General features: G+C 45.8%; 1 protein-coding gene across 1 annotated transcript; it reads right to left on the bottom strand.

Annotated features, from left to right (window-relative positions):
• Positions 1-1,039: 1,039 nt before the first annotated feature.
• Positions 1,040-24,575, bottom strand: MTMR9 (myotubularin related protein 9). The gene is made up of 10 exons (NM_001031101.3): positions 24,236-24,575; positions 21,049-21,157; positions 20,547-20,672; positions 14,190-14,363; positions 11,975-12,192; positions 10,240-10,401; positions 8,000-8,141; positions 7,024-7,244; positions 5,445-5,596; positions 1,040-4,576 (listed from the first exon to the last, which is right to left on the bottom strand). The coding sequence occupies exons 1-10, from the start codon at positions 24,418-24,420 to the stop codon at positions 4,413-4,415; spliced, it is 1,653 nt and encodes a 550-aa protein (NP_001026272.2). The 5' UTR covers positions 24,421-24,575; the 3' UTR covers positions 1,040-4,412.

Here is a 24,575-nt window from a genome sequence, read left to right as displayed (position 1 = left end):
CAAGATCTATTCACGCCAGAGCATGCACAAGATACAGGGGTTTGGATGCTGCACAAGCACCACCAGCCATAGGTGTTGAGGATTTAATGAGGTGAACTCGCAGTCCATTCACAGAGGTTAACAAATGTAAGGAAATGCTTCACAACGGGGCAGTGGCACTGCTGCCCAGAGAGCTGTGGGTGCCCCATCCCTGCAGAGCCCAAGGCCATGGATGGGGCTGTGGGATGCACCCCTGCCCACAGCAGGGCTGGGTGGGCTCTGAGGTCCCTTCCAACCCAAATGAGTTACGAGTCATTCTGTGAAGTTTGGGACTGCACAAGCTGCAGGACAACAGAGAGCTGATCTGCTGAGAAACCAAAAGTCACACAGCATTCTTTTACCTCTCAGTGATGGCCCAGGGACACAGCATGCTGACCCACCCCCTTTCCTGGCGAGTAGAAATGATGCTACCTACTGTTTTTAAGCATGGTGGGGAGAGCCCTAGCACTACTGATGAGCTTGCAAGGTTCTGCTTCAGTCCTGCCCACCCACCCTTTAACATCTGCCTGCATCATAGAATGGCCTGGGTTGAAAAGGACCACAATGATCATCCGGTTCCAACCCCCTGCTATGTGCAGGGTCGCCAACCAGCAGCCCAGGCTGCCCAGAGCCACATCCAGCCTGGCCTTGAATGCCTCCAGGGATGGGGCATCCACAGCCTCCTTGGGCAACCTTTTGCAGTGCATCCCTTAAGGAATCTAACACAAGCATAGAACTGTATTTAATTTCTTTCCCACACCACATGCAGAGCTAATGACAAAGGACCAAAACCATGGCAGCAGAGCTTTGCAATCCACACACAGACTCGAAGTCTCAACCTTTTCACATAGCCCTGCAGCACAACTCCCCTCTTTATCACCTCTGTAGGATAAAATGCACATGGGCCAGGAAAGATAAGCTTTAGACAAGTGCTTACATCCAACTCACACACGCAACGAGAAGTGAAGGCAGTGCCACAAGATTCTCCAGCACTGTAATTAAAGAGTTCCAGTCCTCAAGGTTTTAATTGGAACATTTTAATTTGAACAGACAATTCGATTATCTTCTCAACGTATCTACAGCAAAGCTTAGAGCCGTTTCGTGTCCGTTTCTTCCCCCTCCAATGGCTGAGCCATTTCATCCGCAGTAATTCTTTTCCCTCAGATTTGTTCCTTTTCTTTTTTGCAATATATTCAACGCCACAGCAGCCGGGATTCTGTACACGTTCAGCACACATCTAACAACAGCACACAGCTCCCAGCCCTGATATTTAGTTTCCAAATGAAGATTGATGCAGCAGCCAAGTCCAATTAACGATTCCAGATGTTGAGACACAAGTGCACTCACCACTTAAGTTTGCACGGGCTAACGGGTAGATAGCACACATCACACAGTGCTATTCAGTGCCACAGTTACAAGATAGGAGTGCTACTATAGACGTTTCCCCTTGTGCAGGAACCTGTACACGACAGCACTTTCCAAGGCTTTAGCAAAGCACAACGAGAAGCCAACATGCTGTACAGTGCAATTTCAGTTCCATCGTACACAGTGTGCACTTAAACAGGTCTCCACATTCAAGAGCCAGATCAATACAATCAAAATATCGAAGGTATGTATTTCCCTTTGTGAAAACTGTGCATGTTTGATTCCTTTTCCCTTTTTTTTTTGGTTAACAGCAGCACGTCCACATCGAGTGAGCCTGGGGGAAGGGCCCACAAAGAGTATATGCTAAGGAACAGAAGCGGGCATCCCAGCAGCTGTGCAAGGCAGCATCACACTCACAGCCTGGGAAGACGTAGGTGAGCTGCAAGCAGTGTGTGGTTAACTCCATGGGGTGAGCCCTGCAGGGTGGGGGGGAGCAAGCTGATCAAAGCAAGGGAATAAGTGTGATAGAAACACGCAAGCAAACAGCTGGAGTGCTCCACGGTCTGGAAAGCACTGGAATGGAGAGGTGCAAAGAAGTGCAGGTGTCCTGCCATGAGACATCTGAGAAGTGTTTGTTTTCCCCAGGAGGACGTGAGGGGTCCATACATGGGGTCAGCTCCACTGCACGCAGCACCCAGCAGTGCCGTAACACTGCACAAAGGGGACTATTTGCAGAAGAACTGGGGGGAAAAAAAAAAGAGCAACCTGCTGTCACGGCTCCCAGCGACAGCATCATTCTCACATGAAGACTGCAAACCCATGCCATCTCCCCAGATGCCTGCAGTTTCTGTAGGAGACTACAGCAGCCAAGCAATTACTTTAAAAAAGAAAAGAGAACAACCTTCTTTGCTTCTCTATTATATAGCTCAATATATAATTACTATGTTAGGAAACTGCATAACCTTTAAGTGTGTTTTATGTACAGTCTATTATGGGGGAAAACAGTCCCTTCCAAATCCCTCTTGTCTGACTCATGATGATGTATTTTGGACATACAGCAATAGCAGGAGTTCTGAATGGGATGGGAGTACAACATCCAGGCAGCCGCAGACAGCACAGCCATAGCTCTGAAGGGTGAGCAGTGATATTCGGGGCTTTCATTTGCAATATAAGCAGGCAGCTACAAAAATCCAGAGCCTGGAAGTGGAAGAAAGGCATGGCCAGCTTGCATCTCCCTTGTTGTGTGCTACAGGTCATCAGCCACTCTGATAAATACAAGTGTTCCCTGTGTCAGCTGTAATCTAGGGAACAAGTCTGCTCTACAGGAGTAGGAAGAAATAGGTATTCCAATGAAGGGTTTAAGCCACAGGACATGAGAAGTTTAGGCTACTCAAGAAGACAGTTAAGGAGATATGGACTGAAGCAAAAGGCATTAAGGTAGTGCTTAATATCACAGTCTCCTTCATTATGGAACACCTTTTAAAAAGGTATCTTTAGGTGTTACACAGAAGGCTGTTCTCCACGTACTTCCAAGACAACTAACGAGCCTCTATTTTCATATCCTTATGCTAAGTGGCTTTTAAGCAAAGGCAGCTTCAATCCAAAGCATCAAAAAAAAAAAAAAGACACTTAAATTCAACACTTTTCAAAGAGGTCAAGATTGACCTCATGCAGCTGCACTGGTTTCAGCAGCAACAGGGTAACAGTGAGCAGCTTACAGTAATCCCAGCCACGTGCACTGCTTGATTTCAAGTCTCCTCAGTTATGGGTAGCTGTCAATGAAATCTAGCTGGACAAACACACATGAGTTAATGTGCCACACCATTCTTATCTGAAGGAGAAAGAGACTTAAAAAGAATCTTATAAAATAGCAGATTGCAGCCACAGAGACAAATAACTACAAAATGAACTTATTTGGAAGAAAAATCTTCTCTTGCATCTTTGAACAGTTTTGGTGTAAGTCATTTGCAGCTGCTGTTAACACTTGTGTAGTGTGACAGCCTTCCCATCTGCAGCAGCTACCTGCTATGTCAGATCACGCCAACTCCCAGCTTTGGCTTTGGATGTTTAACAAAGCGTATAGGAAGAGCATGAGAGAGAAACAAAATGGAGTAAGAATGTTTTGCTGAGCAGTAAATTAAGTGCTGCTTGTGCACCATGAACCTGTTCGAATGTACAGGAACAGCCAGAAGTTCAAGAGGGTAGTGTGGCTCTAAAGAGGACAGCTCCAAGTCCCTGCTTTGCTCAGCAAGTGAATACACCTCCAGCAATCACATAACCTTTTTGTTTTCCAGGTAGAAGAAAAAACATTTGCTATTCCTTCAGAGTTATTGTTCCTCATGGACAAGTTCCACCTGAAGGTCATAGCTTAAACATTAGCAGCAGAATCCCTATTCAGTTCTGTATTGCACTGAAATTCCTTACCTGGTCTGTAACCCACTGCTCCCAAACCACAAAACCCCCAAGTGTGATATGCGAAGGCTACTGAAAGCACTGTTTGGACTGGTTGGTCTTGTAGTTAGATTATAACCTTTCTAGGAAACTAAGGAACTAAGCTGCCTTACCTACTTGAGGAGAAAAGGTGCTCTCAGATAGAATGCCTTTAACCTACCTGTACATAACTTTGTCTTTAAATCTTGCAAAGAGTGTTGAGAGAGTTCAGCAAAAAAATAAAATAAAATAAAATAAAAATCCAAGTCTAAAATAAATCTGTAACATTCCATCTCTTGGCCCATTGTGGTCATCCATACAGCTGGGTGGAGGTAAGAGTTTCAGCTTTTGCTGACACTGCACAAGTAAGAGACAAGAAAGCTGCCAGAAGAGAAAACTATGCCCAGTTGTACCTTCTGTAAACAAAACAAAACTCTCTCCCAAAAAGCAGGGAGGTACACTGTGTGAAGTGAAGGTTTCAGCAGTGGAGGACTGAGGATCAACTGTACCAGGACTCTGCAATACATGCACTTTCCATGTTTAATCTTTAACCTAGAAGGAACTGGAAAGGAAAGACCTGAGGCAAAGCCCTGGGCAGCTCACAGGTCCTCCTGCATCTCATCATTCGTTTCCATGTGTGCTACCTTCCTTCTCAAGTAATTAACCTTTTCCTGAAGTACCCTGTTGTCGCTTATAATCTTTCTCATTTCTTCCTGGGCTTCATCTAGGAATTTGGAAGGCCTGTTCCATCGCAGGAATACACCTGAAAGCCCAGAGACAGAAAAAGTCAGAAGGATTTCTTGTTACCAGAGGGGGGAACTGCTATTCATATTCAATCAGCTCTCAAGTAACATGCATATAGTTTACATATTTTTTCTTACTCTCTTCCCTAAGTAGCACTTAGCAATACCGAACCTGTTCTGCATTCATCATTCTACTAAGTAAGGTTAAAAAATTTGCCTTTCTTTTTTCTCATATGATCAGCCCATGTTCAGTCTCTGGCCTGCCACAACAGCCTGCTCACTTCGTTGTTGTTAACTTTTTAGCAGACACAGAATCATAGAATAGCCTGGGTTGAAAAGGACCACAACGCTCATCTGGTTTCAACCCCCCTGCTATGTGCAGGGTCGCCAACCAGCAGACCAGGCTGCCCAGAGCCACATCCAGCCTGGCCTTGAATGCCTGCAGGGATGGGGCATCCACAGCCTCCTTGGGCAACCTGTTCCTGTGCATCACACACAGGTCAGAGAAAGTTTCTCCAACAGATGATCTAGTGCACAGATTACCCACCTACTGGCCAGGATAAAGGAGGAAAAGGTCTTGCTTATACAGAACAAAGAAAGCCTGAGGCTTACAGAACTTACCATAGATAAGGCTGCATCATTGCAAAGATACTGTGCTAACAAGTTAAATGTTACTGAGAAGGTTAAGTGTGACCCTGCTAAAAAAGTAGCATGCTGCTAAACTTCATGAGGAAACATTATGCTTCTGGGTAAGCTACATGCCAAACATATTCTGGAACAGATTTCAAAGGGAGTGAGAACAGTAACAGCTGAGACAGACTGAGCATGGGGCAGAGACAACAGAAGCAGATGCTTCAGCAGTAGTCACAAGATATGAGCTTGGCCTACCTTCCCAGAGCTGCAGGCTCTGTGGGGCCACAGAGGGCCAGATGACAAGGCTGTTGGCCTCAAAAAGAGGATTCTTGAAATTTTTCAGCTCTTCGGGCTGGTTCACCCAGGACCACAGGGACATGGTCTTCTGCGGCAGCTTCAGTTTAGACCTGCAAACCCAAAGGACCAAATTAGCTTTCAGTTTTAGACTACGAATCACAGAATCCTTAGAGCTGGAAGGGACCTTTAATGGTCATCTAGTTAACTCCCCTGCAGTGAATAGGGACACACATAGCTAGATCAGGTTGCCCAGGGCTTGATCCAGAAGATGACAACTCATTTTGTTTTGTCAGTACCTTATAGATTAGATTTCTACAGGCTTTCCCACAGGCTACTAGCCCAGACAAAGTAATAGAGCAACAATTCAGGCTCATCCCTTCAGTACTACCCATCAGCATAGCACCAGGTTGGTAGAAACCTAAAAGCAGTTTACTCAAATGCTGTTTCCCCAGCTCTTCTCTGTCATTTCTAATTTGGGTGGAGGTTAGCTGCCTTCTTACCAAATGTCAGTCACCCACCCCAAGAAATGCTTTGCCTGCCAATTTTGAAAAGGATTGAATCTTGTTAAGATTGAGTCATGAGGAATGATGATAGGTCAGCATCAAGTGCAATTCCTGGTGTAGACTTAAGGCAGAATGAATGCAATGGGTATGGCCCGTTAGATCCCTCTGGTGGCAGGAAGCATCAGAGCATGGAAAGAAACCCCTTTTCCTGGGTCAAACCCACCACCTGGAGTTAAACAAAGGTTTCTAGTCATTGGATTCTAGCAAATCTCACCCTGTTGAGCTGTCACCCAGGTGGAATATTTGCCATCCCCACGAATACTTCAGGCAGCACAACCATAACACTGCACTTCAAACATATTTGTGCTCACAAGTGGATGTATTCAGACATGACAGAGGTTATCACACCTAACATTCATATTCTTTCAAGTTTCATTTGACTGGTTTTAAATCTGACTTAGTTTTGCAGTCTGACCAGTTCAGCAGCCCTGCAGAAGACAGGAATCTCTTCTAAGCAAAGGTTACTTTCAGGGCTGAGAGGTTGCTGGAAAGGCTTCACACTGCCTTATTTATTTGTGTGATCAGTGCTATTTTTTCCCCTCTGTTCCTTCAGTGGTCTTCAGACATGGTCTTACTGGACTCAGGAGGCCTGAGAGCAGACAGGTTTAAGATAAAAACAGGAGCTGAAATCAGTGGCAGCTGCCAGCTGTCCTGCAATGTTCCTATTCTTCTAAACTCCACCCTGCTTAGAACTCCCCCAGCAGTGCTGTTCAGTGCATGCTCAGAGCTGCCCCACTGGTACAGTGCAGCATCAGAAACTGAGCAGGACTCAGAAGCTGGGTGTTGGTCTGCTCAAGTGCCTGACAGGGGGAGAAGCCCCCTAACACTGCAGCACACCATGCAACTGCAACAAGAGCGACTCACCTGCATCCAGAGAGACCATACCATCACCCTCACCTTTTTCCAAATCAAGTGACATTTTTGCCAGATACACCCTGATATTTAAAGGGTTCAGAGCAAGCATTCTCACCAACCTTTCATTCTCATTGTTTCCCAGGAAAGTCCCAAATTGCGAAGCATAGGCGTGCTCAAAGAGTGTAACAAGGAAGTGTTCATTGAATTCAAAAGAGCAAGGAAACTGATGAAGCATTTGCCATACACAGTCCAAAAAGAGGAGAAACACTGGGGCCTCCCATTTCTGCTTGCTATTGGAGTAGGCTGATTGGGCACAGCGCTGCTGGAAAGGGTGACCAGCCTATAAACAAAAATCAGAGCATCACACAGAGCAACAGAACACAAGTATCATAGAATCACAGAATGGCCTGGGTTGAAAAGGACCACAGTGCATGTGCAGGGTCACCAACCAGCAGACCAGGCTGCCCAGAGCCACATCCAGCCTGGCCTTGAATGCCTCCAGGGATGGAGCATCCACAGCCTCCTTGGGCAACCTGTTCAGTGCGTCACCACCCTCTGGGGGAAAAACTTCCTCCTCATATCCAACCTAAACCTCCCGTCTCAGTTTAAAACCATTCCCCCTTGTTCTATTGCTATCCACCCTTGTAAACAGCCGTTCTCCCAGAGTACATGCAGTATGTGCAGCTTCAAACACCCAGTGATACTTTTCTGCCTTTTCAGGCTTTGTAGTTGATCAGATATTTTTAACCAAGAACAAACTGCTGAAGGACCAAGATGAGGGTATTAACTCCAGGAGAGCAAAGAGTGGAATTAAAAGTTTTCTTTTTCAGTCTGAATGGTATTCTAAAGAGCTGTTCACCTTGTGCACATAAAACAGGCTGCTGCCCCAAACTGCAGACCTACAGTGAGAGGGACAGGCCCCATGATGTGCCAGAGGTACAAATGACTCAGCAGTAACTTTGCCTCTTCAGACAAGGACTGTTTGTTCACACTAAGCATGGTTGCACCAAGGTGTAACCTGTTTACTGCCTCTCAGGCCATTTCCCAATGCAAGTGCCAACAGAACAGATTGACATTTTATCCAAGGGGACTTACCTGTAGCCACTCCCTGACAATAAGAGATTCAAAGCCTCGTATGGTCCTGCAGTCAGGATCCAAGATAATCTGTGCCAGAGAAGTTATCTGGAGTGTTGAATCAGTTCCTTCAGTCCCATGAACCAACACTGATGCATCTTCCCTGTGAGAAATGTGAAGGGAATAACACAGTATGAATAAGCAGAACACATCCCACAAACATACACACCCCACTGGATGCCAACACATCAAACTTGCTCATCATTAATGGTTTTGCTAAGTACTCTGAGATGTTCCCATACCCTCTGAAGATGGATCATCATCCCAGATATTCTGTAAAACAGTATTGTGAGATTCTTGCTTACACTTGCACCTTAATTGGTGTTTATTGAAAGAGAAGCAAGCCAGTTCAAGAGAAAGAAGGAAGAAAGGCAGAGCTTGGTCTCCAGAAAGGGAGACAAATTGTTTGTCCTGAGCAAGAAAGCTTGTCTAAAAGCCAAGAACAAAGGCTTCTTGCTCACCAGCCAGCACAAGTGAAGCAGCAGAACAACATGAGGAGCAAAACACAGGGCAGTGTGGGACAGGAAGGTGAAGGTCTTGCACACTGTTAAGGGCTCACATGACCCACACCCCAGGGCAGCTGATCCCCTCCCCTCTTCCTCCATCCTAGACAAGATTTAGGTATGCTTCCAGAATCCAATTTAAGCACTCATGAAGGAAAGACTGGATGGTATTAAATAGCATTTATACCCCTTACTCCTCCCAGACCTTGAACTGATGTCTCAAATCTCCTAGGTGTAATGATATTAGCAAGGAGATTCACTGCAGGTTGCATTTGTTTCTGTGTGGATACTCATGTTTAGCAGCAAAGCATGGGTAAAACAGCTCCATCTAAGAAGCAAGTAACCCTGCAGATAGATGTTATCTGCTTCTGGAAAAGCAGTAATAAATCCATACCTTAAACGTTGCAACATCTTTGTTTACAGTCCTAAGCCTAAAATAAACCCAGCGCTTCAACAGTTCAGATGATCTTCAGATACTTTCTCTGCTCCTCCCCCAGACAGCAGCAGAGGCCCCCTCACAGCCAAGCACAACTGCAGAAGTCAGTCACCAAGCCTGTGCTCTCACCAAAGTGGGGCAATCGGGATAGCACTTTTGCATTTCATCTCTTTTGCCCCAGAGGGATGTTCCAGCCATTCCCTCCCTGGGGCCAACATAACTGAGCCACCTTTATCAGCTCAGCTGCCATCACCAGGCTCCGAGTGAGGCAGGCAAAGCATCAGCTTGGTGTTGGCATGTCACAGTTCCAGGTAAACAGAAAAAAAGGAGAGGTTCAAGATGACAAAACCGTCTGCTCTCCCAAGAAACCAGTGGAGTTTCATCACCAATTCTTCTCATTGTACACAAGGGGAAAGAATTACAGATAAAACCATTGAGAGCCATCATTTCCTGGCACAGCCTATAACTCAACAGATACCATCAGTGCTTTTAAAAAGCACAGTAGCTCATATTTCAATGCAGTAATGCTATTCTACCAATGAGACTGCATTTCAGCTTTGCTTGTGTAGCTGTGTAACGTTCCCCAGCTGCTATGAAAAGCAAGGGGTTCCTCAGCCCTGAGAAAGGCCTTCTCCTCCCAGGGCCACAAAGACTGCATTTACACCCCTACATTTGGTCTTCAATCCTGACACCTGACATTAAAATTCTCTCTCAAGCCTGAGGACAAGTTAGTCAAGTTAGGAGCATTTATTAAAGAAATGTTAGGTTAGAAGAGGTCACAAACACTTATAATGTATGAGCAAGATTGCTCAGATAGACTGTGGGGATAAAAGTTGAGAGCTCTTTGCAATGGACCAATGTTTAAGGGAATAATAAGGAAATGCCATTTCTCCTAGAAGCAGTGTGGAATTGAGCTGGGGGTACTGGAAGCTTTCAGCTGAAAAAATACTCCAGTAAAACCAACTATATTAGAATGGTGGAAGCAGGCACAGGAATAGATCTCATCTAGGTGAGATAATACCCACTCTCAGACAACATTTCCTCCCTCAGGCTTGTACTCAAATGCAAACATGAGGTACTAAAAGAACATTCCTTAACCATGATGAGGAAGTGGCGTTGTGCATTAAGTGCAAGCAAGCTAGTTCATGGTGCCCAGTTACTAGAGGTTTAAGTATTAATACCTAAACAGGAAATAAATGTTTTTAACTATTAATCCAACCAGTGGATGAGAGGCTTTTTGAATAAGAAATAAAAAGCTTTACCTATCAATACACTGAGCAGCCAGGCAACCTGCAGTGAGTATCTCCTTGACATGAGTCAGCCAGTTGGAAGCTTCCAGTTTACTGAGCCAACGGTCCATGTTGTGTGACTGGTCATTGCAAGCTTCTACGAGTTTGATGAGGCTTTCCTGCAGAATATTAAACCTTTGGGAAGAGCAAAATATTGAAAACATTAGCAGTAATGCAGCAACACAGACAACACACATGCTGATCTCAGAATCACTGATATCAAAATGAAGCACTGAGAAGTTATAGGCAGTTACATGAGGAAGGATGACCCCAGAGATGTCATGTCATTATTCAGAGCCTGCTTTCACCAGGAATCCCAAGCCATGGCTAGATGCCAGCACACCACCACTCTCTGGACATGAGTTCTCTCCTCCATTTCAAAACAAATTGCTTCATAGGGTATTACAACAGTGCAGCCTTTTCCTGAGCTCTGCCCGCATTCAGCCATACCTACACTTCATATGTAAAGTGCTTCAGCAGCCTTAGCCCTGTTACCAAATACACATTACTGCAGTCTGGCACGGACATTAGCAAGCGTGAGCCAAGCTTCAAGGGTTTTGTTTCCTATTACACCAGCTGCTTTAACCTGCAGAGCTGCAACAGTAACCCAAAAGCCATTCATCACAACTCCCACTGCAACACACAACTCTAAACCACACTCAGCATCACAGCGTAGGACCACGCGAAGATTAGTTTGGCTAAGTTGATAAGATAAAAGGTAGTAGGGAGAGGGAATGCATTTTGCTTCACTTTTGCTGTTGTTGTAGAGCATCCTCAAGATCTGGAAAGCTGGCATTGCGCATGCAGTGGTAAAGTGAGCTGCTTCTCTGGCCCTACGACGCACCGTGCCATCCAGAGGCATCAAACTACAAATGGATCAGATGTCACTCGACACTGACTCCAGCATGTGCTCAGGGTAACAAAGGATGCAGTTAGTAGACTAGACCTCAGAAAGCTTAAAAAAAACCTAACAAGAGATGCACAGAGAGGAATCAATAAGCCTGACGCCTACCATCCACCTGCAAAGTAACCAATGAGTAACCAATGTCAAACTCAATTCTACACAGTTTTGAGAAGCAAAACCTAACAGTTCAAAGTAGAGGATAGGAAAATCCTTCCATGAGCTCCTCAAAAGCTAGCCTACACAGCAACTGAGAAGAGTAACTGACTTCCAACAGATCCAGCAACATTACTGCACGCCCATACAGAAAGACTCCCCAAAACCAAGGCTTAGGAGAGGCTGAACAAAGTCAGATCAAAGGTCTGTTTAACCCAGCAACTTGTCTTCACATAGCCAATAAAATATTAAAATTTTCAGACAAAAGTACTGGATACAAAGTTGTGACAGCCACGCTCAAGTCCTCACCTGTAGCAATTCTCTGGCAAGGGACTTCTTCATTCCTGTGCACTGCGAAGAGGAACACAGGAAAGCTGGATTGCAACTACGTATGGTCAGAAACACAGATGGCATGGGGAGATTGCTCAATATCTGAAACCTGCAGCAGCTGCAAGCTGTTCAAAACAAGGAACTAAGCACAGCTTTCCAAAGCCAAAAACCTTCATTTTGCCAGAAAGCAACCCTGTTGACAACGATCAAGATGCACGGCCATGTCTTACTGAAGCAAATTACTCCATGGAGCTGGCGTGACTCTGCCAACACAATCCTACAAAGCCTAGTGCAGAAGAGGGCCTGTGTGATCTCACCCACCTCTCAACAGACTTGTGAATCCTCCTCCACTGGGGATAATACACTTCTACTTCAAAGCCTCCTCCTTTGGCCCTGGCCTGCTGAGCAGCGCTCAGAGACCTCGTATCAATGATGTACCCACGCCTCCCAGGACCAAGAGTGGAATTAATAAGCTTCTCATCATCTTTACAGCGTTTCCCGTTTGTGCCTGTAAGAGGTTGGCTGGTTCGCATCATGACCTGTGGAGACAAGTAATCCCAAATTAGGAAACAGAGTCTTAAGGCTCTCAACCTTAAGGAGCTTCTTACACATCTGTTCAGAGAGGAAAATGCAAACGGAGCCCTCCTGCATCTGCAGTTTTTCTGGGATGCCCTTACAGTATTTGAGAGGAGAGTATAAACAGGAGGGGAATGGCTGTTTACGAGGGTGGATAGTGATAGGACAATGGGGAATGGTTTTAAACTGAGACAGGGGAGGTTTAGGTTGGATACGAGGAGGAAGTTTTTCCACCCAGAGGGTGGTGATGCACTGAACAGGTTGCCCAAGGAGGCTGTGGATGCCCCATCCCTGGAGGCATTCAAGGCCAGGCTGGATGTGGCTCTGGGCAGCCTGGTCTGCTGGTTGGCGACCCTGCACATAGCAGGGGGTTGGAACTGGATGAGCATTGTGGTCCTTTTCAACCCAGGCCATTCTAGGATTCTATGATTCAAACACACCTCTCATCCCACCGCACTTTTCATATGTGCTTCAAGTTTGATTCACCACACCTGGTGAATCAGAAAAGTATGCTCATCTGCACTGTTTGATGCACAAAAACACTCTCCCACATCTCTCTGGCTCCTCCTGTTCCCTCTTGCCCTGAACCTTCCATTCTTTCAAGTGCAGAGACTGAGCTTATTCAAAAGAAAGTAGGAATCTTTGAGTTGTGCAATCACTTGGCAGAGGACTTCTTACATTAGACTTTTCAGAGACCTAATCCCTTTAATTATTATCACAGTGCCATCTTCACAAACTCCTGCTGATGACTCCTTCATAAACCAATGCTTTTAGGATCACCATTTTTGAAGTCTCTTCCCAAATCTGTGTGTGACTCAAATGGTTCAGGTGCTATAAGTTAAGGTAACTTATAGTTATACTCAGCAGCTATATGAATAAGCTGTTCTACAGATCTATTAACTGAGATTCTGTCAAACGCCTTTCAAACCAGAGCTCTGCTGCATACCAACAGCTGAAGCATTTAAGATGTGAGGGCAGCAAGTCAGCACCCCCAGCTGTACTGAGAGCCCAAAGCCAAGAGAGCAACACGACAGACAGCATTACCATCACAGGTTCATGCACGGAGCCAAATGCCATTACATTCCTCACACCCGAAACATGCACAGTTCAGATGGGTGACTGAACAAGCCTTCCATCAACAGCTTTCACCCAAGCAGGGAAAGAGCTGAATGCATGACTTGGGAAACCAGAAGCAAAAAAAAGCCCCACAAAGGTAGAGTAATGCTGGGTTAGATTAGGTGTCCTCTAACTCAGGCCTTACAAGTCTTGTGCATGGGAGGTGAGAACACAGCATCTGACCCAGGAACCCAGATCAAGGATGCAAGCTGGGCACCCCAACATCCTCAGAACTGACTACATCAGCAAGATACAGGGAATTACTCAATGATTTCATAAAGTACATTTAATTATAACGTATCGGCTCCTGGAGTCTGTGCAACAGCAAAATTTTGCTGCTCCTGAAACATGTTATACTGAAAGGCTCGGAGAACAGATTGTTCTGATCACTCAACCAAGAGTTACACAGCAGAAGCAGTGCTGGCTCCATGCACACTTGCTGTCACCACGATTCCACTGTGAAGGAGGCAGCCCACCACCCAGAGACAGGACAGTGTGGTTTCTGCCATCCTTTCGGCATGAAGCCTCTTGGCAGATAAAGCAAGTCAGGGTGCCAACAGTGACTTTACAAGCTCACAGCACTAAGGGCAAGATGAGACAAGCTCATGCCATCTATGTGCCCAAACAAGCATATTAATAGCTATTTCTAAAATGGAGATCACTCATTCCCTCACCCAGAAGCAGTTTCGAAGCTTAAAAATAAGTTGGAAAATAATATGAGAGAGTGTCTCATGGACTGTATTAAGTCTAGAGCACAAGTTTTTTGTCATTAAAGAAGGCTGATGAGATCTGAGCAGGTTTATATGTCTCCTTCAGGCACAGCCACTAACCAAATGCAGCTTACCATGCCGTTCTTCTTATGATAATAGCTGAGGACTGGGAAGCGACCGCCATGGCGAAACACTGCAACTTTCTGAAGCGTTTCATCATCGATGGATTTGGGGACAGTAACCACTGGAGGGTAGGAAGGGCAGATAGAGAAGTCCTTGTTGATATAGGTTAGACGCCATTCATCGGTCTGAAAGAGATGAGCACATACAGGCGCTGGGTCAGAACACAGGCTGGTACTCCTACAGTAAGGCTTACTAAGGAAAAAGAGCTTTCACAGTCAGACACAGAAAGTATACCCCTGCCTATAGACCTTCTAGCATCCACTTACAGGTCTGCTGACTGATCCCTCCCCCCAAGAAACCCCCAACCTCCTGATGCTGTCTGCAACCATGCTGCAGCAGCCCCTGGAAGTTCATTACTCAGCATGCAGGTCATCTCTTCTGCTACCTGCAAGGCACTGAGATGACTGCACACCTCAAGAAGCAGGATTTGTTCAACAACAGCTCCTGATTTAGTATTTCCATATCCTCAAACAGCACCAAATGAACCCACGTGGTCAGAAATATGTGGTTGTGGCTTTGAATTATTTCACAGGCACAGCAAGAAACATACCTGCTGTACACACTGTAAGTTACTGCATTAGCAGGCAAATTCAGTCTCAGAGAGAGAGAGAGCACAGCATCTCACTCCAGAGGGACCTCAGAACAGAAATGTATAAACACTGCTGTAACCATGGATTTCAATAAAACAAATAAGGTACGAGTAACATATACTCAAACCTATAACTATGCTGAGACCAGAGCTGCTAACACTTCAGTTCTCTGCTGCCCACGGGGCAAAGAAGGCCAAGAAAGGTAAAAATGTTCACCCATTTCAGATGATGAAGCTGCTCTGAGGTTAAAATTGCAATTTCACACTTCCAGCCTGAGCTCTGCTTTACGTAAACCACTACAGCTCTTCCTCCAAGAGCACTTCCTAGAACCACCACAGCATCTGAGCACAAAGTTCTCATCGTGAACTCCCATTACATAATTTTCCAGCAGCCCAATGCTTGTGCAAGAACCTGCTGGATGCTGGCAGCCTGCCGGTGCTATTTCCAACAAGCAGCTGGCAGAACACATGGGCTATCAGGTCACACAAGACAGTTGGCTCCATCTCAGGTAAAACCAAAGGTCAACGAGTGGTCTCACTGGTAAGAGGCTCTTGCTGAAGTCCAGGCTGGACGCTGCCCTACCTGAAGCCTTGGACAAGCCCAGCCTGCAGGCTCAGCCCAGCACTGACACCATCCTGGGACAGCAAAGCAACTGCAGGCTTTGACTCAAGGCAGACCTTCTGTCTGTGATCATACGAAGAAAACTGATTCATAGAATCTTAGAATGGCCTGAGTTGAAAAGTGCCTCAAAGACCATCTAGTCTCAACCCCCTGCTATGTGCAGCCACTAGACCAGGCTGCCCAGAGCCACATCCAACCTGGCCTTGAATGCCTCCAGGAAAGTCAGCTCTGACCAGGAGGTCTCTTCTCTTGTTAGCTTCTCTCCACAGGCATGCTACCTCTTGCCTTACACCTCCTGACTGATACCCAATCATACAAAGCTACCTGCCCAGCTCACTGGATCAATTTAGAAGTGTTTCCTTGCAAGGAAGCATTCCCACCAGAAGAACAGGCTGATCTGATCCACGACATGGCTTCACCATCAACAGATGCAATGCAAAGGATGTGGGGCCCAAGGGGCAGCAAAACAGTCCTCTGGTGGCAGCCCATGAAAGATGCTGGAGAACACAACTGTGTGTATTATCAAGAACAGCAATTGCTACCTGGGTTCAGTTCATTTACCTCAAGACAGCTTCTCTAAAGATCTACACTAAGGAGTAAAGTCTTTCCCAGATGCCAAAGTTAAATTGCCTCTGGCAAACACATCACAGGAAGAGATGAAAAATGCCTTGGTTGCATATGAGAGGCTGACCAGTGACAGCTCATGCTTTTTGTGCATCAAAAATGATGTTTTTAGAGCTTTTTGGGGTGCCTGTGTCAAATTACAGCATGTTTGAGATGACCGTACACAACTTACTTGCAATGGAAAATAATATGCATGGACATAGAAAGGAACTGACAAATATTCTACTGTCACATAGGATGTAGGGAAGGCAGAATCAAAACTGCAGTATACTTTTTTGAGAGACTGGCTGTCACTGATATCACCAGCATGACAGGGAACGAAAGCAGCAACCTGATTCATCTCCACTGGTAACTTCACTCTGCCCACAACTACCTCTCCTCACCATTTATAACGTGAGACAGATACTCTTATGTCATCCAGTTGTAAATTTATATGGCGAGGAAGAGGAGAATGGCAGCAATTAGCACTATTTGCCTTCTGTAGAACGGCCACTTCTGCAGAGATCCAGTTACCCTCTGCAGAGCTGTCAAAGCTTCCTCCAGCACGAACCAGATGACAGCAGAGCCCAGCAGTGAAAGTCTCTTCCTGGATTTCACTTGGGGACCTGTCTGCAATTTGGGGGGCAAAAAAAATGCCATTAATAATGAAGAATGAGGAACCAGCAATTCAACCACGTGCAGTAGGAGATGTAGATGCAGGAAGCAGTAGAGATGGCAGCCACAGAAAGGAGAGGTGGACGTCTTCAGACAAAGTGTGCTGCTTGAAACTCAGGGAAGTACAGAATTGCATTCACTTCTCCCAGCAAGAGATCTGTGCTTGAAGGAGTCTCAAAACCAAATTCCAGTTAAGGCTGGAAGTGCAAAGGATTATGGGATGAGCAGCAAGGGGAGGAGAAGATTCTGAAGGAAGAAAGGTAGTCAGTGTTAATGCAAGATCTGCTTTCTCACATTTCTACTGTTTAGAGATAGCAACTTTCCAATGTTACTGGAAGGCTAAAGCGATGGTTATCCTTCCTCCCAATTGCTTATTACTGCTAGAAGAGGTCACTGTCAACAAAGAGCATGAAGTAATTTGGGCTCTGCTAGTAAGACTTAGGAAGAGCACTAGAAGCCTATGTAGAGCTAGAAGAATCCTACAAAGCAGCAACAGGAGGTCCCTACCAGGAACAGGTAGATGGCTGCAAGCCCTGCAACAGGTTGGTCAGGGATGAGAAGGATAACAATAGGTGCAAAGATTGATCCTTGTCTGACAGGAGTAAAATCTACACCATTGCAAAGGGAGCCAGAAAATTCAGCTACTCATAAACTCCAGGACAGTAGATGAAAGCTGTCCAGAATCCTAAGCTCTTTCCTACATTGACAAAGGAAAAAAAAGAACCCAATTTGGTGGCAATTAAATACTCGTGTTGATTATGTTGTTAATGTACGAACTTCAGTGCCTTTTCACTTAACTTTAAGAGGAAACTGAATTTTCAGAGTTACAGTTCACAGTATGCTGCAGTCCTAGAAGTGGGCAGAAGGGAAGCCTGGCCATCCCCATCTATTAGCTCTCCTCTGATTACTCAGACAATTGGAAAATCCAGTCTGGGTATTCTTATCCCATTCAGCCACTCGCTGTCCTTTACTCCTCTCACATATTTATCTTTAAAGTCTCATCTGACAGTACAGTAGTTCAGAGCCTGCAGGCACACCGGACTTTCTGCTCTGTTCCCGTGACATTTATACGAAGCATCAGCCCAACACTTCACTAATTCTCAGCTGAACTGCTCTGTCGATGTGTTGGGTATAGCAGAATAGCTGCTCATGGAGTCAGTGCTTGATGAGAATCCTGCTGCCCCGTGCTGCACATTATTCCTTAGAAAATAAACATCACGTTCTGCAACACTCCTCAACAAATGACAGCACGCCCAAATTAGTCAATTGCTCCATTTTCTTTATATTAAATGAAATCCTTTACGGATTGAAGGTGAGAATGAGTGGCAGAGAAACAGCATCCCAAACCCCAAACCTGAGCTAAAACAGGGAGTGCTGTCTATCAAGGTCTGGGAGCAATGCTAGGTGATATTCCTGCAGACCAAAGCATCAGGATCCAAACAAGTGAGTCTCAGTTTTGGGAGAACAACATCAGTCAAGATAAATAGACTACTACTACACAGCAAAATATCACAGTAATAGGCAATATATTACATCATCCGTTATAAATTTTAACTTGCATACTTTGCCATTTCAAATGTCTAAGAGCTCTAAAACTGCCCTGTAACAGACAGATGTTGAATGCACTATTAGAGCTAGCATGGGTGATGAGCTGCTGCCATGCAGAGGAAGGAAAGGCACAACACATCCGGATGGATAACATAAGAGAGGGAACAACCTCCTGAATTCCACTTGTTTGACTCAACAGAAAAATATTATTGGTCTCTTGTTGTTCTCTCTCATGGAAGCTTAATTACAGAACAAGAAGTGTTTGCTCAACAGTATTTGCCTGTTGTTTGGGGAAAGTAAGTCACCTGAATGTGGCTTTTGTCTCCATTGGGATTGAAAGCCAAGAATTAACAACTGTTAGAAATGCTTCTTTGAAAGGAATGAATGCCCTTGGACACAGCACTATAAAGTAATGAGGTTTTTAAAGATAAGTCTTCCAAGAAGCATACGTTCAGAAAGCTGAGAGATCCACAAATATGTTATCAGAGCACTTTTACCTCTCTCTAAGAAAAAACAGCATACCAATAGATGTGTGTTAGCAGCTGCATCTCTGTGCTGGTACAGTCAGCAGTGAGCCAATGCCTGAAATCTAGAAAGGTTTTCAAATACACAGAAAAAGGAAAGCCATGAACAGAAGCACCTCCTGCATCCTCTCACTGAGCTCTGAGGTCTCCTGCTGCTGCCTTCCTGCTCTCACACATCCTCCCCTCACAGAGGGCACACTTCTGTTCCTTTCCTTTTGATTCCCACTGAAATGCCTGCACGTTTCCTCTGCTGAGCTGGGCACACATCTGCTGCTTTGCCTCCAAACAGGAGTGTGTGCTCTGATCATATGCTTGACTCACCCAACTGCGATTAAAAACAAAAGCTGTGGTGCTGGTTATTGTAACAGATCGGCTTGCATGACTTCTGACAGCAGGGAAAACAAGGACAAGTGAGAGTACTCTAATTATGAGACAAAAAAAGAAAGGTCCCTGAACTCCCTTAATTTCCTAGTGATCTCACCGTAGGAATCCAGCCAAGCTAATCAGATCCAGTTATTACTCAAACAGGAAGCAACAAATCCTGCAGACATGCTGGACTGCAGATAAAAAAAATCAATGTTCTTTGATGTTGTACTAATGGATGTAGTCTCAGCAAGCCAAGATGATGCAGCAAGCACACACTTAATGTGAAACACACTTGGAGCAGAGAGGCTAACCCAAGGCACTGTTAAAACAGACAGGCTCCTGCAACTGAGCCATCTCCCAGCGCATCAAATTCAGCATCCTAAAGTGATGAGATCCAACATGATATTCCACAAGAACAGCTGCTACCCCTCAGGTACCAAAATGACACTAACGTGTGTTCCACAGCACCTGGAAATCCTCTGCTCTGAGCCCTCCCAGTATTTCCCCAGCATAAACTAGAGCAAAGAGTATGTGGAATTGGGCATCAATATGTCACCCTTCTTGCTATGAAATTGCCACTAATTTTTTAAGGATTTTTTTGTAGATTTTCTTTCTTTAAAGATGACTTGTTTCACTTAAGAGGTTGACAAAGATTCACCCTTCTCCAGATGCAAAATTAACTGAAGCAAACCCATGCCAGAGATCCTGAATTAATTCTTACAACGAGGCGGCCATCTGCAAAGGACAAAAGATGTTTGTCTTCCCAGGCAGCATTTACATGGGCCTCAGAACTCCATTTGTACAATGAAATCTGTACACCAGACGGTTTAATGTCTGATATTCAGAGGGAATACCTGAACAACACTCCTTTCCTATCCAGGCACTGGACAGCTACTAGAATCAATAGATATTTTCAGACCAGACACTATAGGAGAGAAACTCTTCATAGAATCATAGAATGGCCTGGGATGAAAAGGACCACAATGATCACCTGGTTTCAACCCCCTGCTATGTGCAGGGTCGCCAACCAGCAGACCAGGCTGCCCAGAGCCACATCCAGCCTGGCCTTGAATGTCCCCAGGGATGGGGCATCCACAGCCTCCTTGGACAACCTGTTCAGTGCGTCACCACCCTCTGGGTGAAAAAATTGCTCCTAATATCCAACCTAAACCTCCCCTGTCTCAGTTTAAAAACATTCCCCCTTGTCCTATCACTATCCACCCTCATAAACAGCCATTCTCCCCCCTGTTTATACACACCCTTCAAATACTGGAAGGCCACAATGAGGTCTCACCGGAGTCTTCTCTTCTCCAAGCTATATTCAAGAACTACTTGCACAAGTATACCTGAGTGCCTGTGCAAACCTTTAGATTCAACTTACCAGGGCATTGAGGAATTCAAACTCTTTCTCAGGCAGAAAAGCACTCCAACCATCTTCAACAATTTCAAACATGGGCCGGTAGAAGAAGGGGTACATCAGAGTGACAGAATCCAAGGTAGAAAGTGCCTGTGTGGATAAGAGAAATAAACACGTGGCTAAGATTCAAACATTTTCCTCTAAAACACCACTTTCTGTATGGTTTTTCTCTAATACTGGTGACGAAAGCTTAAGAAACTTAAGTGATCCAAAAGTATACAGCTATCAAGCTTGAAATACGGTCACCTGAAGGGCAGTTTAGCAGTCATATAGCCAAGCATCACAAGAAAGCTGATGATGATCTAAGCACAATGTGGAATTTGCCTGCATAGTAACCTTTGTGCAAGCTATGGTATTTAACAGCACAACAAAGCATAGGACACATCCTACATGACATTTACCCCCTTACTCGAGAAGATCTAAAGCAGAGGTGTGAGAATACATGCTTACCATTGTGAATTCTTACCTCAATAGAGCTAGCAATGTTCAGACACTCCTCCATTCCAGGAATATCCAGCTGAATAATTCGCAGATCTTTGCATTTTATAACGATGGTACCCAGTGAGCCCACAAACCTAGACCAAGACATGAAGAAAGAGCCTCTTCAGAACATGATGAAGTATTATAGCTTTTCCTACAGGACAAAATTCCATTAGCAGTAATTCCTCTACAACATACACATTATAATCTTCCCAAAGCGTATATACATTTGGTATTTTTCAAGCTGCACTCTTCTTTATTTCATCTGTGTGGTGCAGCATTACAGAATGGAAACAGCTTTCATCCCAGCTTTGCTTTAAAATATGATAGAAGGGGCACCTTCAGTTATTTCCTGATAAGGCTGGAAGCATTCAGGGCCAGGCTGGATGGGGCTGTGAGTAGCCTGGTCTAGAGGGAGGTGTCCCTGCCTATAGCAGGGGGTTGGAACTGCATTTAAGGGTCCCTTCCAACCCAAACCATCCTATGATCCCATGAAGTTCTCAGACTGAAAGTGATATGCTGAAACTTTAACGACAGCTGAAAACATGTGAGCAGAATTTCATTTTTAAAACATTTCAGGCTGGCTACATTACATCCCTTTAACAAGCAAGTTTGGTTTCTGATACCTGCAGTGCCACGGAGGTATTTGTTCTGTGAACCTCAGAAGTTGAGCTCTTATCACAAGCACTTACAAAGCAAACCAGAAAAGCTCTATGCTGCAAAGTCAACACAGCACACTGACGCCCTCTCCAGTCTTCCTTGCGTATCTGAAAGCTGGACGATGCCTGAGCAGTCATCAGCAGTGCTCATAGAAACAACACAGATTTCAGTTTGCAACACAGAGAACAAAGGAAGAGCAGCAAAGTTTCCTCATTCACCAGAAGAGCGCTTGCAGCAGCCAGGAATGATGCAAGAAACAGAAGCAGACAGGAACTGAAGGGCCAGGTTTCAGTCAGAGCACATATATATGGAGGCAGAGCTGTACCTGCTCTAAGAGGAGACCATTGCTAATATGTGGTTGCCTCACCTGGGCTGCAAGACATGCCAATAATTTAGAAATTACTACAGCTGAAAGGTAATCACCTATTTCTTCAGTGCCAAAGTCAGCGTGCATTGCATGTGCCCACTGCTATTTCAGACTCCCAGTGTGCAGTACCACCAGAGCAGCGCTCCCTTTCCTTGTTACTTCAAGGAAAAGCTCCACGTGAGATCACTTGAGACTGCTTCTCTCCTCAATAACCCTGCAAATAGGACCTGTAAGGTCATATTAAGTTGCTGGAAAACCACCAGAAGATGAAGAGTGCCCTGAGGGCTGTTAAGTAGTGAAAACACTTTCATACAGAAGACAAACCATGAAAGTGGGAGAAGAGACAACAAACCTGACACAGTATCACAGCTGTAGTAACCAGAGGCACTGCCAAACAGGAGATTCCTATAATCCTTATTGGTTTGAAGAGCATTCTTACTGCATTCTCTCCAGCACTGAGAAGACTTTGCCCTCCCATCCTTTTATATATGGACAATTGCTCATGCAAAGCCATGCTCAGGGAGGAAAATGGCCACTCTAGAGAACTTTTAACACTTCTTTGGTACTAACTTTCTTTTTCAGTGAAACTCAAAAACTCTGAGAAGAGAAGGCTGTGGAGAGACCTCACTGTGGCCTTCCAGTATTTGAAGGGTGTGTATAAACAGGAGGGGGAACAGCTGTTCACGAGGGAGGATAGTGATAGGACAAGGGGGAATGGTTTTAAACTGAGACAGGGGAAGTTTAGGTTGGATATTAGGAGGAATTTTTTCACCCAGAGGGTGGTGACGCACTGAACAGGTTGCCCAAGGAGGCTGTGGATGCCCCATCCCTGAAGGCATTCAAGGCCAGGCTGGATGTGGCTCTGGGCAGCCTGGTCTGCTGGTTGGCGACCCTGCACATAGCAGGGGGTTGAAATGATCATTGTGGTCTTTCTCAACCCAGGCCATTCTATGGTTCTGTGAAAAAGGAAAGAGTAGCTTCTTTATAATCATTTAATAAGAATGAGCTATAGCTGGTTTAGTAGCAGCAGCAATGAAGGCAAGGCCAAACCTCCCTGATGACTGAGCAGTGCCAGATGGGAGCAGATTTCCTTAGGTTTCACTCTGTTCCTCTCCACCCTCAGGCCAGGAAACAGTATTTCTCAGAAACACTGGGAGAAATCAGAGCCAATGGAACAAACTTAACCAGTGCCAAATACTCTACCCATTGTGAGAAAGCCTGATTTTTATAACCACTGCTGCTGGATCTTTCCTGTTTTTGCCAGAGGGGAAACCTATTCTTCCAGATTGCTCTAAAAGAGAACAGGGGAGATTTTTATTAACATACATACATATATATATATATATATATATATATATGTACAACTAAAGTGAGAAAAGGACTGCAGTGAAGCAGCATGGGGCTATGGGCAGAGAAGGGACTGTCACTCGACAGAACAAGGAAAGCACAGTGAGGAAACAGCACACACAGAACAGAAACAATGTGGAGAAGATTCATCTCTGAAGTTCCTCTGACAAAAGGAGATGGGCAAGGATGAAGTGCCACTGGAGAGCCACAATACAGCTTCACCATGCCATCCTGGCAAGGGGCTAAGTGATGATAATTCCTGGAGGAGCAGGGGGGAGAATCACACAATGGCCTGGGTTGGAAGGGGCCTCAAGGATCATGAAGTTTCAACCCCTCCACCACATGCAGGGCCACCAACCTCCACATTTAATACCAGACCAGGCTGCCCAGGGCCCCATCCAACCTGGCCTCGAACACCTCCAGGGCCAGGGCACTGGGTGCCCCCCAAAAGTAGCCTGGCCCCATCCACTTGCCTCCCACCCGTGTGATATTGATAAGATCCCCTCTTCGCTCCCTCCAGACTGAACAGCCCCAGGGCTCTCAGCCTGTCAGCACACAGATGCTGCAGGCCCCTCTGATGGACTCTCTCCAGTAGTTCCCTGTCTATGACTCGAGTTGAGGAGCCCACAGCTGGACACGGTGCTCCAGGACTGGCCTCCCCAGGGCAGAGCAGAGGGGAGGATCGCCTCCCTCACCCCGCAGGCCGTTATCACTATAACGGTCGTTAAGAGCTGCCGATGGAACCCGCCGATCCCCGAGACAACCGTGCGGGTAGGCAGACAGGCAGGAAGGACCGCACCTTTTCTCAATGGAGTCGATATTGGAGTGTAGCAGCCACAGCTCCTCCGCGTTATCCTGGCGCCGAGAGGAGAAGATGAGATGGTGCCCGGTGAGGCACAGCGTCCCCTCCACGGCCGGCTCGAAGGGCCGGTGCAGGACGACGTTGTCCGCCCGGGGGGTCTTGATCAGCTCGGCGAACTCCATGCTGGCCGGGAAGGAAGGAAATTGAGAGTACCGAGCTGCGAGGAGCGGAACCGGGGCCGAGGGGGCCCGGCCGCCGCCAGCACCCCCGGGCCCGCGGGAGGCGCCCAACGGACCGGACCGGAACTAGAACGGGCGGAACGCCGCCCGCTAACAGT

Source organism: Gallus gallus, chromosome 3 (genome assembly GCF_016699485.2).
Source record: "Gallus gallus isolate bGalGal1 chromosome 3, bGalGal1.mat.broiler.GRCg7b, whole genome shotgun sequence".
In the NCBI taxonomy this organism is placed as follows: domain Eukaryota; kingdom Metazoa; phylum Chordata; class Aves; order Galliformes; family Phasianidae; genus Gallus; species Gallus gallus.
This window is presented reverse-complemented; position numbering and strand designations above follow the sequence as displayed.